At 40.7% G+C, this 14,896-nt stretch overlaps 1 protein-coding gene across 5 annotated transcripts in view; it reads left to right on the forward strand.

Annotated features, from left to right (window-relative positions):
• The window catches only part of TENM3 (teneurin transmembrane protein 3), a 592,885-nt gene that overhangs the window by 423,263 nt on the left and 154,726 nt on the right, over positions 1 to 14,896 (forward strand). For all 5 annotated transcript variants that reach the window (XM_032869853.1, XM_032869854.1, XM_032869855.1 and 2 more), the window contains one exon: positions 11,835 to 12,073. In XM_032869853.1, the coding sequence (XP_032725744.1) occupies positions 11,835 to 12,073 (239 nt within the window). The remainder of the gene's footprint in view (positions 1 to 11,834; positions 12,074 to 14,896) is intronic.

Consider the following 14,896-nt stretch of genomic DNA (forward strand, 5'->3'; position numbering starts at 1 on the left):
AATTCTTGTCTTTATCTAGATCATACTTCCTTCTCAAGCTTATTTAGAAACTCTGAGCAGTTCTAAGCATAGTTGGCCATCAATAATTGAATGAATTAATAATTAAAATCTTGTTCAAATAGCACATAGGAATTTTAAGGCGTTCTTTTAATTCCCATTTTAATTTTAATATATTTAGTATGCAAATGCCAGCAGTAGCTGTAATTGATCATCTTAAAACATGTAGGAAAATATCTGATACAGATTTGTGCATTTGATGCTATGACCACACCATTATAATAACTAAAATTTGAAACAAAGGCTATGAACCTTTTAGCCTTCTTGGTAATGGTAAAAGGAAAAAAAAAAGAAAGAAAAAAATCTGCGTATTTAACCTGTTGTTCCATTCCTAATCCTCCCAAACTCTGTAACATGATTTAGTGCTTGATTATAGATTTGTCTGTGTTTACATAAGTCTTAATAAAAATAGTTTGCTTCCTATTATAACCCTATATATTTTTATAAAGCTGTGGTTATACATAAATTTTATATTGTATTAAGTTTCTCACCTAATACTGAAAAATAAATACGAATTCACTAAAATGCTCTTCCCACAGATCACATGAGTACTCTAGAATTTTTCTTCCCAGTTTTCCGAGATCGATGCTGTACTTTCCATAAACATGTTTGTGTATACAGTATAATTGCAAATTGATACAGTGGCAATTGCTAAAATATATAATTATTCATATATTCGTAATGTGGAATTTTTTGGTAAAATATAAAAAAACAGATTCTGTCTCAAAGCACTGTTTTGTACAACCACTAATAGCTCATATTAATTCAGGTAACAGCAGTGAAATGTATCTTGTTTATAAGCTTTTCATTGAAGACATTTTTCTTGCTGGGATCACCTCCTGGTGTGAAAGTTGTCCAAAGATAATAGCACATCAATTCAAAAGTGTAATAGATTTGAGACCACAACATGCTATCAGCATGAAGAAGTAGTTTATCAGTCTTACCAACTCACTGTGTCACAGCTAGAATCATTACATATTTGTTCTTTTGTTTGCACATCAAAATATATAATTTATGTTCTAATGTTGATTACTCACTTGGGGGGTGTATAATTTTCTTATTTAAAATATTTTTCTTTAAAATGCATATCATAATTAATTTAGAGGTAATAAAAGAAAAGGCATTTTAATCAGTAGGGTTCTAAAAACATTTTCTTTTTACAATTCAGGGATGCATAGTATATTACTTACTATGAACCATTTTCAATTAAGTTTATAGTAATAGTACCTTTATATTAGAGGCAAAATAATTAATCCATTTTGAACCAACCCTGGCCAATTCTTATAAAATTTACACACACACGCACATACACCTGTGTTTGGACTCGCCCATTTCAAAATTATCAGAGATTAAATTATCAAAGCACAAAAAAGAAAAATACTAAAGTTCAGTCTATTATTGGCTCACTCTAGGTAAGTTTTATTACTTATTAACTGTTTCCCTTTATATCAATCCTTGACGCAAGCCCTTTCAGTTTTGAAATCCCGTTTGCTAGTTTTTATTTTTAGTTACAGCTTTTGTTGACTACTGTTGTAACCACAGTAGTTATTGAAGTAATTAAATAAATTAAATTTAATTGAAGTGAATTAAAATCTAGTCCTCTAAGTACTTTATACTTTCCTCATCTGGGTGAGTACTCTTCTCAGTTCTCCTGCTCCCACCCTTGAAAACATGTTCGAAAATAATATCGAAAGAATAAGAGAAAAAACTTTGTCTTTAACTCTAATAATGAGGATTCAGTATGGGTGGTTGTTTTGTTTTGTTTTGTTTCAAGTATGCTAGAATTCTCCCTCTGAACCTTAGTAAGAGGATTTTTTTTCTATGCATGAACTTTATTTTTTTTTTATTTTATTTTTTTCAGTGTTCCAAGTTTCATTGTTTATGCACCACACCCAGTGCTCCATGCAATATGTGCCCTCCTTAATACCCACCACCAGCCTCACCCATCCCCCTACCCCCTCCCCTCCAAAACTCTCAGTCTGTTTCTCAGAGTCCACAGTCTCTCATGCTTCATCTACCCCTCTGATTTCCCCCCAATTCACTTTTCCTTTCTGTCTCCTATTGTCCTCCGTGTTATTCCTTATGCTCCACAAGTAAGTGAAACCATATGATAATTGACTTTCTCTGCTCGACTTATTTCACTCAGCATAATCTCCTCCAATCCCGTCCATGTTGATATAAAAGTTGGGTGTTCATCCTTTCTGATGGCTGCGTAGTATTCCATTGTATATATGGACCATATCTTCTTTATCCATTTGTCTGTTGAAGGGCATCTTGGCTCTTTCCACAGTTAGGCAATTGTGGCTATTGCTGCTATGAACGTTGGGGAACATATGGCCCTTCTTTTCACTACATCTCTATCTTTGGGGTAAATACCCAGTAGAGCAATTACAGGGTCATAGGGTAGCTCTATTTTTTTTTTTTTTTCATCCTGTTCTCTTGTCGATCTGAAGCTGCCGGGATTACAACCTTGGTTGGGGTGTGGGGTGTGAGGGTGCCTTCACTCTGACCAGTACTAAGAATGCCACCTTGATTGTCACTCCTGGTCCTCAGTAGCTTCAAAGAAGGAGAAAAGTGAAGGAAAAGGCATTTGTGTGGGAAATATTTTCTATTTCTTTCCGTTCTCCTCAATATAACAGATGTGCAAAGGGGTAAAGAGGTTATGTTTACGTGTGTGCATGTATGTGTGTTTGGTGCCTTAAAAATACTTATAACCGAGTTTTCCAGAAGTCTCTCTTAACAGATAAAGAGAAGGATGAGAGGTAGCTTTTTTCCTCCTATAAATTTTAATATAGGTTGTAAATTGAAGCCAAGATTATAGAGGAAAGAAGAATGTATAAAAACAATTCTAGCCAGAAAGTTTAAGGGTAAAGAAATAGCATTTCTGTAAGAAGGAACCTTTGGGAAGTTGTAAATACCCACGGTGAGTTATCAGCTAGACTTCTCCATGGCTTATACACCCAAGTATTAAGTTCGAAGAAATAGAGAAAGAGAACCCCCAAAAGAAGACACTTGTGGAGTGAGATAGTGTTTTGGTGAATGTCTTATAGACACATGGAAATACAGATAGTGTAGGAGACAAAGAACCAAGAGAGAACAGATGCTGGTGTCTCATTTAGACATAAAGCCCAACAAACATGATACATACTTGAAAGTAGTGGCACCTGGGTGGCTCATTTGGTTAAGCGACTGCTTCAACTCAGGTCACAATCCCAGGGTCCTGGAATCAAGCCCCACATCAGGCTCCCTGCTCAGCAAGTAAAAAATTAAGAGTGAAATGATGTAGAACAAGGACAAATCTTTAAGCCGTTTGATGCTGAGGTCAAGTAGATTGAGCCTCCCACTGTAAAAATTCCATTTGTTCTAAGTTGACTTCTTGAGGTGAGCTCCCAGCCGTACCTTTCTAAGAAGCAAGAATCTTTTGAATGATTTTCTAATTTGTTAGAGAATCTTGATGAGAGTCTTGAGTGAAACTGAAGCTAAAAACCCAGTACGCCAACACATTACCGTAGTGGTTCTCAAACTGTGGTCTCTGGACTGGCAGTATCAGCTGGGGGTTCCACCGAGATCTTCTGGTTTAATAAGCCCTTCAAGGGACTCTGATGTGAGCCCAAGTTTGAGGACCACTGCTCTAATGTAGGGCATGGACTCTTAGTAGATTTTGTTCTGTCAGTGGCTACCTAAGCTCCCCAGGCCTTACCAAAACCTGCGATCCCATCATCCGTCTGGTTGCAATGTTTTCTTATGAAAGAGTGGAGATGCCAAACACCTTTTAGAGCCTTCCTCTGCTGCTAGTGTGGGTGGGCTTCTTCCTGAACATTCACAGCAGCCTCTGCATTCTCCCAGAGCTTCCGAGGGCCGGCGGCCTCCCAGAGCTTCCGAGGGCCGGCGGCCTCCCAGAGCTTCCGAGGGCCAGCGGCCTCAACGGATGGAGAGTTCTTTCCCAAATAGCCAGGTATCGAAACCCAGTCAGTAACTGTACTAAATGGCTTTGGATAGCTATCGAGAATCAGTTGCTAAGAAGTAAAGAAAACAAGCAGGAACCCGGCCTTGAATAAGAACAGGTAATTTTCTGTTTAGGCTTCTGCTTTCTTTAGTTTTCTTGCTTCATAGCTGCCGGAAATTTTGTATTTTGCTGCATTAATATTTCTTTTTATTGCATTATTATCGAAAGCACATCATTTGAGTAAACTGCTCTTTCAGTTTTTTAATTAGTTATAAACACAGTGCTAAATATACATTTAAAAGATCATCCAGTTGGCTTTGGAACTTAAAATTCAGGATCTGGTAGTGAAAATTCAGAAGACTGTGATAATGAACCACAGGTTATCTGGAAGTTTTCAGAGTGTTTGGATAGTGGTTACTATCACAATTTAGGTATATCATGTTTTTCAAATATATACTGATAAATGCTGGAGACTGTTTCAACTCCTGTGGTATTTGATCGGTATATTCTTAATTATAGACTACAAGCAATTAAATAAGTGGTAATGAGCAATATGGAAGGAAGATAATGCACAACCGTTAAATTTTATATATTTTGACAGTTTTTGCAAATTTTTATCTTAAAATGAATTCTAGGCAACCTGCCCATTGTTTTGGCATCATCAAGTGACTAAAACTATTTTGAACTCAGTGGTTAATTTTAGCCTTCATATATTTCCAGGTAAATTTAATCCGTAAGTGTGGGATTCATTTGCTTTAGATCTGAAAATGTCATTTTAGAAGAGTCGTTTGATGTTGAGGAAATCTTGTGAGACCTTTAATAAGCCTCTTAAATCCAGGAAGTTGTATTTTGCCTGAAGGAAAAGGAACCTATCCCTCAAAATTCCCTCAGCTCTTAAGTCAGAACTTTGGATTCTGAAAAGGTTGTAAATGTGACCAAATATCGTCAGTCAGTCTTATTGGCACACTGTCTTTGAAATGAGAGCCCCTCATTTGAAGGAAGCGTCTGTGTTCCAGGGAAACATTTTATTAATTTGCCTAGAGACGTAAGTCGAAAGCAGGACACATCAAGACGTTTTATGTAAGCGGTTCATGTTAAGTTTGAAGTATCTCATTCTCTTTGTTCAACCAAGAATTTGAGAAGAGCAAGAAAAACCGTCACATCTCCAGGGCAGTAGTGTCTTTCCCCCCATAAGACGTACTAGATTATACACAAAAGAAATAGTATTCCAGGTGTTCATGGTTCACTAATAAAGGTTTCAGCTATGCCACAGGGACAGCACTGAACACTGTGACGCTCTTTTTTAGTCGTTTGCTCTGTTTGCTAATCTCTAGAAAGTTTTTTAACACTGTATAAAATATTGAAGAAAAGAAACCTCTTTTGTATGAAGACAGCCAGCTATGAAGTTGATCTAATTAAAATTTCATTCAGTGATTGCACACTTTCTTTTTGACTCTTATTTTCTCTCATAGCGCTCCATTGAGGAAATGACTCAAACCACTTTGAGTAACGCAGTTTTATTTTCCAAGGATGCTTTTCATTTTGGTCCCTGAGATTTGCAACTTATGAAACCGTGCTCTTGATATTAGAGGAATAACATGATTATGTTAATGTTCTGAACAAAAGACTGGTATGAACCCATTTGTTTCCTAGTGACTCTTGCAGTCTTACAATTTTTGTTGTGAGCTTACAATTTAATTATATATTATAACTTATTTAATTTTGTACTTGATGTCAGGATCTTTTCAAATGAGCATTGGTATGTTGATGTATCATATAACATCATATCATATCATATATAAAAGGACATTTAAATTTACTTCAAAAATCTGATTATTTTGCCATTAAAACTTTTATGATCGTGAGTTTTGTAGTTTATTATTCTGAAAGACAAAACCAATCAAAAGTGTAGAATTTCTAAACAATGAAACATCCCTGAGAAGACATAGGGGGAAGAAAGCAAAACAAAGGACAAGAGGCAGTGGTCAGAGGCTTGAGAGAAGAGCAGGGAGGAATTACGACTGGAGGTATAGAAATAGTTCAGGATCTAGCATTTAAACCATGACGTTTCATCTGAGAGTAGAAAACGTGAAATGAAAATGTTACTTTCGCCTCACCTTTGCCTCTGCCAAATAGATTCAGAAGAGGAAGTTGAAGTGTAAGAACTCAGAAGAACTTCTCAACCCCACAGAAAATCAGACAGGAAAGAAAGGGGAAAGGGAAGGGAGAAGACAGGGAGATGGGAAGGAAGGAAGGAAGGAACTAACGAAGGGAGAAGGAGGGGAGGGGAAGGGAAGGAAGACAGGCAGGCCACAAAGGAAAGAATGCAGGGTTCTCTGTTAGGGGGACCACTGGGGGGTAGGGAGGTGGGGGGTAGGGGACTGCACAGGACAGGCAGGCCAGAAGAGTAATTGAAAATTGCCCCTGAGTCCCTCAGCGAAACCTGCAGGATAGAGTTACTAACGGTGACCCAAAAATCTGAATGGGGACAGCAGGAAAGAATGGAGGGATTCAGTCCTGTCCCTCCTAATTTTAAATTTGTGGCATGACCCGTAGAAAGCTCCTTCCCAGGCTCGGTGAGAAATAGAAGCCAGGACAGAAGGCGGAAGCTGAAATGAAAAGGCTGGTCGGTCCTGAAGGCAGATCCACAAAGAAGCAGCTCTTTCACCTTCAGAAGGAAAAGGAGCAGTTATTAATTGTGCTGAATCCAGAGTAATTGTTTCCGTGGCCGGTGGCATGGCTACGCGGGGGATAAGGCGGTAGCGTTCCCCAGCCCTCGTCGGCTTGTTGTTGTTGTTGTTCAATAGAATCCCCCCCTCAAGATTCCGAAGCCACAAAGCAACGGTTAGTGTTCAGTGACCTCCCGCACCAGCCAGCCGTCTTCGGGGCTTTGAAATTGATTTTCCTCATCTCAGTCTCTGATAGTCTGTCTTCAAGTGCGCCTCTCTAGTTCATCACCAGAGTGAAACGGCGGCCCCGAGAGCGGAGGGACTGGAGGCAGGCGACACGCAGGGCATCATTAGACACATCAGAACCGAATCAGCCTGCGCCCGTGTGCTCTGTGTTAAAAAAGAAGCTGCAGCTTTATTGCCGAATACAATGGGGGATATTCTCACAGGATTCGCTTTTTTCATTCCCAAATACGGTCTGAGAAGTAAAGAAAATCTCTCCCTTTCTTCTCCAAACCTCATGTGGATGCCGGGTCAAAACCGTCTGGTTTTGATAGTAATTTTGGCAGGATTTTTTTTTTTTTTTTTTTTTAAATACATGAGAAGCATGTTCCTGAGGCTGGAATGACCTGGCAGAGAGTCACAGGACGTGGAGAGGCCGGAGTGACACATGGAAAGACGTTTCTGGATGGTGAATTCGGTGATAAAATAATTCTCTCCTTAGAAAACTCGTGGGATGCTTTTCAGATGGCGGAATTTCAGAGCCCGCTGGTCTATTTCTTCACGTGATCGTGGTGGAGTCCGCACATAACTATCTGTCCCTTCACTGTTGATGGCCACGTTACTGCCAGGACAACCTTCATCCCCACCTGTGTGGCCTCTTCAGGCCCAGTGGGACACTCTGCGATGTCCAAGCTACTCTTGAAGCCACAGTAGTAATTCTCCTTCCTACAAATGTTGCTGAGACACCGAAATCTCAGGGAGGCTCTGCCCAACGGAAACACCTCCACGCTCCACCTGTCCTTTTGGTCTTTGGGACCCAGAGGCCTCCTCAGGCCTCTGTCTGACATTGAAGGTACAGGTTTGTTTCCGTTGTTCTGTGGACACGCTCTGTGGTCTCCACTTCTCCAGCACCAGGGAAGCCAGGAGCAGGGCCCGTGTTTCTGAGACATGGGGAATCTTCTGCGTTCATCCAACCTCTCCCCGTTTCCCTCCTCTTAGATAATAAGTAGAGAGATTTTTCTAATCTAAGACAAACCTTTAATCTCTTAAATTTTGTATCTTTCACACATTTTGGTTACATCCCAGATCCTCTCTATGTCCGCTTTTCCCCAGAGGTTCTTCATGGTACCAAAGACTAAGTAAGGCAAGGGAATGGAATCTGCCTTTGGCCATGGGCCGCCATGCTGGTTGCTGTTCCAATGCAGCTTGTTTCTGTCCGTAATTGTCAGGTAGTGCTCTCTGCTATTTCTGTACCCCCATGCGTGGTGTGGGAGTAGTGGAGAGCCTCATCCCTCTCTGGAGTCATGCCAGCTCCCCAAGATGCTGCCTATGAAGCGGGGGGCAGGCGTCTCTCCCTGGCCTTGTTGAAGCCTCTGTTTTATCAGCTCCCTTCCTGCAGGATTCCCCTCCTCCTCTGGAGGGTAACGCCTTCCGTCTCACCTCGAATTTCTCCCCGACATTATGGCTGTACCCCAGTAGATGGGGCTATAGGAAACCAGCTAGAGACCCGGGCTCTTTCTGCTTCTCATTTTGTCTCCTCTCTCCTGGAGCCAACGCAGTGAAGCAGCCACTGGAATTGAGAGAAGTGAAGTAGAGCACAGACAGCCAAGGGGGTTGAGGGGGGAGAATTTCAGGAGGAAAAACTCACTTTAGAGAGCGCTGTACAGTGGGTTAAACCATTGCCTTCGGCTCAGGTCATGATCCCAGGGTCCTGGGATCAAGCCCCGCATCAGGCTCTCTGCTCAGTGGGGAGCCTGATTCCCTTCCCCTCTCTCTGCCTGCCTCTCTGCCTACTTGCGATCTTGCTCTCTGTAAAATAAATAAATAAACAAATAAAGAGTACTGTACAACTTTAACCCCATTACTTCATGACATGGGAAAATTCTATAAAATTAAAATCTCAGTGTCCGTAAGCATAGTTTTCTTTGAATACAGCCCCACACGATCATTTCTGTATGATCTATGGCTGCCGTCCTGAGCGGGCACGGCCAGAAAAGGCTGCAGTGTTTCCTGTTCGGTCCTTTACAGTAAGAGGTTGCTCACAGCTCGTCTGAATAATCAGGTTCCTGCCTGGTCTGTTTCAATCCATCTTCTCCTCCGGAATCCCTGCCCATGTGTAGAACTTCCTGTATCAAGTTTGTAAAACTGGGAATTCATTCTACAAGCATTGGCTTTAGAGGTTGTTACCTATTGAATTGGAATCTGAAGGCCCCAAATGATCCTTTTTAGTCTTTTGGAATACGCAGCCTGTGACTTTGGGAAGATAAATAGCTAAGGCTTGTTGAGCCCTTACCTTGTGTTAGGTACTTAGAGAAACACGGCGTGTGTGTTACTTCCATTGAATCCTCATACAATTGTCTACACAGTAGCTACTACTCATATTCCCATTTTATGGATGATACAACCAAGATGCAGAAAATTTGAGTCATTCACCAGATATCATCCAGCTCATTATAGGTAAAGTCTGGATTTCAACCCAGTCTTGATCCAGGGCCCATGTTCTTAATGACCGTGCTGAATCGGGATATGGTAGGAGATTTTAAAAATGCTATGTCCAACGTAACATTTAATTCAGACTATAAACTTTAAAATTTGCCCTGCTAAGTACCTCCATATGGGAAAAGAGACTCACAGTACAGTTACTAGTATAATTTATAGAAGTAGCAACTGATCATTTGCATCTGTTCTAATTGTGTGTTGGGACACAGTATTTTTAAAAAATTTTATTTATTTATTTAACACAGAGCACAAGCAGGGAGAGCGGCAGAGGGAGAAGCAGGCTCCCCACTGAGCAGGGAGCCCAATGGGGGCTCAATCTCAAGACCTGGAGATCATGTCCTGAGCCAAAGGCATCAGATGCTTAACTGACTGAGCCCCTCATGCACCCCGACAGAGCGTTTTTAGATACATTAACGGGTTTACAACCCTGTGAGATAAGCAAATCATTAGCTCTGTTTTACAGATGAAAAGCAAAACTGAGGCTTCCTACAATCACGTATGTAGGAAGTGATCAACCAGGAACTTAAACTCAGATCTGATTTCTACTCCAGAATTCTTCCCACTATACTTGTGTTAGGCAAACTTTCATGACTTCCGTGCTGTTTCTACTCCAGCGACACAGTCAGTCACTTAGTACTTTTCTAGAAATGGATTCTTTGTGACTTAAGGACCTGATTAACCCTCGCAACGATATTCATAAGCAGTAATGCGCATAAACTCATGAGTCTGACTCTTTTATTTATCTAACACTGCTGCTGTGCTTACCATATTCCAAGCACTTGACAGCAAATATGAACTCCTTTGAGCCTCACTGCAAACCTGAAGGGTAGAGGCTATTACTGTCTCCATTTTACAGATTAAGAAACCAAAACACAAAGAGATGAAGTAACTTCCCCAAGGACATATGCACAGTCAGCAGCGAATCAGGATTTGAACCTCGTAGTCTAGCTTCCGAGTTCTGCCCTGTGAACCCCTTAAGTTATTTGATATGTTCAGTTTATTCTCTTATACATTAAAATAAGGACAACAGTAGTAAAATTTTAAAATATTCAGCTATGTACCATCTGTAGTCCTCTTTCACAGAAACTGTATTGTACCATAGTGGAATATTCCATATATATTACATACATACATTCCATATATATTCCATAGTGGAATATTGTACTGTAGTGGAATATTCCACTATGGAATAATAACCTCCTGAATACATAAGAGAAAACAGTCTGTTGACTTCACTGGACATGTTATTAGAGAAAATAATAATACGCATTAGGACACACAGTGAATTCACAATAACTTACTGGTATAACAGGAAATATAAACCATGAAAAACATGGCACTTTTTTTCTTTAATTTGGGGACTTTGATTGTTAATAGGAATCTATATTAACTGTTGTTCCTGGAGAATTTCTTTCTTTCTTTTTTTTTTAAGATTATATTTATTTATTTGACAGAGATCAGAAGTAGGCAGAGAGGCAGGCAGAGAGAGAGGAGGAAGCAGGTTCCCTGCTGAGCAGAGATCCCGATGTAGGGCTCGATCCCAGGACCCTGAGATCATGACCTGAGCAGAAGGCAGAGGCTTTAACCCACTGAGCCACCCAGGCGCCCCTCCTGGAGAATTTCTTATACAGCACTCTTGTCATGTGATCATGTAATTTCTGCTTATACATTTTCAAAATGTACCACTTCTAGAGGCATTTTCCTCCACTGCCATCCAGCTCAGTTACAGACTGTTTCTGTATTTGATCTAAAACCTGCTTCACTGACCCCTTCATTTATTTAGGTTGGTTTTAGAAGTGTTCTGTGATTCCTTCCTCTTTCTCCCCCTTCCCCGGTTATGTTTGACATAAGCTAAGAATAAAATCGGTTTGCATCCCTTGAGACCTGACCAGCTGCCTGTGGCCAAGCTTGATAGTGCTTGTTAGTGGGAGAGCAGGCTGGGGTTAGAATGTTTCCGTGGAATTCCAGAAAAATAAGTCTGTCTGCAAAACATCAACATGATCATGCATCCTTGTGTTTATACGAGTACGTGGTCTCATGTAGTCGTAAAACACAACGTGTAGCTTTAAAGTGATGTGATTTGTCTTAAGTGGAATGTGATTATGTTCTTAGTACAGTTCACACAAGGAAGTTCCCGAATGGTTTTGGGCAAGAAATGGTGTGATTAGAATAACCGCAGAGCATCTCAAGATATCTGCTTGAAGGGACGGTAATCATCGGTGTACATCAATACTTCTGTGTACTTTACAAGTCAATTTCTGTCATCAGACTCACCATTATGAGTTGGTTAAGATATTTCCTTAATTTCTAATATTTTTAAATAGAGGTAATGAGGCAATGAGAGGGACAGAAGACGGGGGGAAGAGCTCATGGATAGCTGTGTCTGTCTCCCACAGGTTAGCATATCTGTATCTTCTGATGATAATTGTTCTATTCCACAGGCATTTCCTATTCAAAACAGGAACAGGGACAACGCCACTGTTCAGCACTGCAACCCCAGGATACACGATGGCATCTGGCTCTGTTTATTCGCCGCCGACTCGGCCACTACCTAGAAACACCCTATCAAGAAGTGCTTTTAAATTCAAGAAGTCTTCCAAGTACTGTAGCTGGAAATGTACTGCCCTGTGCGCTGTAGGGGTCTCCGTGCTCCTGGCAATACTCCTCTCATATTTTATAGGTAAGAACCCAGTTTGACAATTACTTTGTCTGTGCGTTGGGATGTTATATGGTGGTCTTGCTGGTTTCATCCATTTAGGTGGCCAAGGAGGATATTACGAGGTTTAGTTTCTGGAGGAGGGATTAGTTAATACCTTGTCAATCCACAGAACGTCTTCAGTCATCTTCGGGCAATTTGGATAAATAGAAAAGCTGCATTTGCCCCAAAATCGAGGTCTATGCTTGGCCGCAGACTAGAATGTGACTAGAGTGTGAGTTTGGCGCATCCCTCTTGAAACATGGCTAAGTCTGTGACATCTCATGTACATGAAGTCAGTCATGCATTTGCAGGAAGGAACGTTACGCAGGAATCCCTTTAATGCATATTCGACGGGGAGCTCTCTGCTCCTTGTACTAGATTACACACCTTTCGGCTAACTCAGCTATCTTGGTGTAAAGCTCGTCACTCAGGACCGTCGTCCTGGCCTCAGCCACACTCTCCAGAGACCTGTGCATCCATAACACAACGAATGACTTACACACTCATTCATACATGTGGATTTTTCATCTTTTCTGATGTCATGTTGATCATGGTTTTCATTTCATAGTAACCCAAATGATGGGAGCTGCTAACAGAAGTTGTAAATAGTGCTTTTCTTTAACTGTTTCATAACTGTATGAGCATTTGGATTATTAGAAATGGCTTTTGTAAATCCCAGAAATGACCACATCGAGATGCTAATGGCGTCCACCGAGGTTCATCACAAGTGATATGGTTTACCCAACAAGAGCCACGGCCAGTGATGCATCCTCAGGTTTACAATGCAATTTGTGATGCCCCTGAAATTCTAGAACTGAATACGAGTATTATGGAGCCATATGTGTAGTTGCATGATGCTTTTGCCGTGAACATGTTTCTGTCATTAGCTACCATACTCTTTATAAATTATGTATTTTGGAAAGTGAAATAACCATTTTGAGCCACGACATTTAAGAGGAATATAGAATTGTAAAGCATGAAGGAATTTTAGGGATAACTAAGTCAGAGATGGCAATTCTGGGGCAAGCTGTATACTATTACTTCCGATCCTTTGGCCGTGGCAGACATCACTAATAAACTGGGACCCGCTTTCCCACCAAACCTGGAGAAAACCTCATTATCCCCGTCACTGGGCTTCATACACCACCTTGTAGCGCCGCTGTCCGTCTGAGATGAAATGTTCTTGTCGTTTTTCAATCTGAGTTAACTCCCTCCTTGTAAAAATGCTCTAACCAAGTACCACGAGGGTTGTTGCTTGGCCAGGATCCCACGCTCCTGAACCGTCACTACGCTCTTTCATAACACTCAAGGTAAATGAGGACTATCACAACAAAAAATCAGTATTCGGAGATGGAGTTCTAGTATTCAGCTGGAAAATACCTAGCCATTAAGAGAATCTCTTCTCGTTAGTTGTATAAATTATCTGTATCTGTCAGCAGCGTGCTGCTAAAGAATTTTAAAAGGTTCTGAAATGCACGAGGCATAAATGGGATGTGATAAATTAAGCATACATATTTGTAGGGGATTTTTTTTTTTTTTAGCACAGTACATGCCAGACCGATCAAGAGCTATGTGGGGCTGGCAGTCTGTGTCTGTGTTGTTGCTCTGTGGGTAGGCGTCCTTTCTGAATGCCTACCAGATGTGCAATATTGGGAATATCAGATTGATACCATGCAGTTTTATTTACAGTGGGTGATTAGCGGGAAAAAATAGCATTTTAATGTGAGATTAGCTCTCTGTTATTTGTGAGACTTGTCCTCCTTTCAAGGGCCCCTAGTGAATATCGCTGAGTATCAGACTTCTGAGTAAACACTCCAAATGCTCCTTTTCTTCAAACTGCCTGTTTTCCTGTTTCTCTGCCCATTGTACTTTATTCCATGATTCCATACTTTTTCTCACTATCATCCACTTGTCCCTCTGATTTTCTCTCGCCCCACATGGAAACACACAAATTGTATAGTTAATATACTCAGCTCAACAGATACTTGTTGAACATTCGTTATGATCTCGTTCTTGTGCTGGAACTTAACTGTTCTCTGGCAAAAATTACTTTTATCGTCAAAGAATTTTCTCATACTTCCATTGCTTTAATTAAGCCCAAATACACTTACCATTTTCACTGGTCTTCCTGTACTTGATGACTAATACACAAATGCAATGGTTTTTTTCATTGGGGTTCAAATCAGGTAAAGGATTTGTTCATCAGTTAGCATGACCCATCTTTTCAGGCCAAAGAGACTGTGTTTACCCTTGAAAACAAGAACAGAAGCACTCCTCATCAGGGAAGGTTGTCCTTTTCTATTGACATGGTGTACAGCAGAGACAAGGGACCTTTGCCTGTCCGGCTTAGATCAGTCTGATAAATCCCAGAATTGATGGGGAGACCGATGTCCTCATCAGGTTGACCTCACAACCTTTAACAAAAGTACAGCCGTCCTTACACTTTTTTTTCCGCATTCCCTTAGAGGTCCCTTTTCTCATATTGACTGTCAATATAAAGCCAAAGCCTTAAGAAAGAAAGAAAAGAGAAAGCTTGAGGAATTACTTCTGTCCCAGAATTTTCTTTGTCACTTGCCAAGAATGTAGTATTAGCATGTCTCTTTTCTAAGATAAAGTTATCTCAGCAGAATCAAGGTGAGTCACCTCTAAAACGGAGGCAAGTAGGGGAGGAGAACAGGCTTTGTTGTTTGTCTTTCCTATTCCTATCAGACTTTCAGAGAAAAAGGAAAGGGTGAAAAAGGAAGCAAAAATATATTCCCGTAGGTCACTGTGAACTTCTTGCATACGTAACCACTCGTTAACTTC

The sequence above is a fragment of the Lontra canadensis genome, unplaced genomic scaffold, assembly GCF_010015895.1.
Source record: "Lontra canadensis isolate GAN:19392208 unplaced genomic scaffold, GSC_riverotter_1.0 scaffold39, whole genome shotgun sequence".
Lineage (NCBI taxonomy): Eukaryota > Metazoa > Chordata > Mammalia > Carnivora > Mustelidae > Lontra > Lontra canadensis.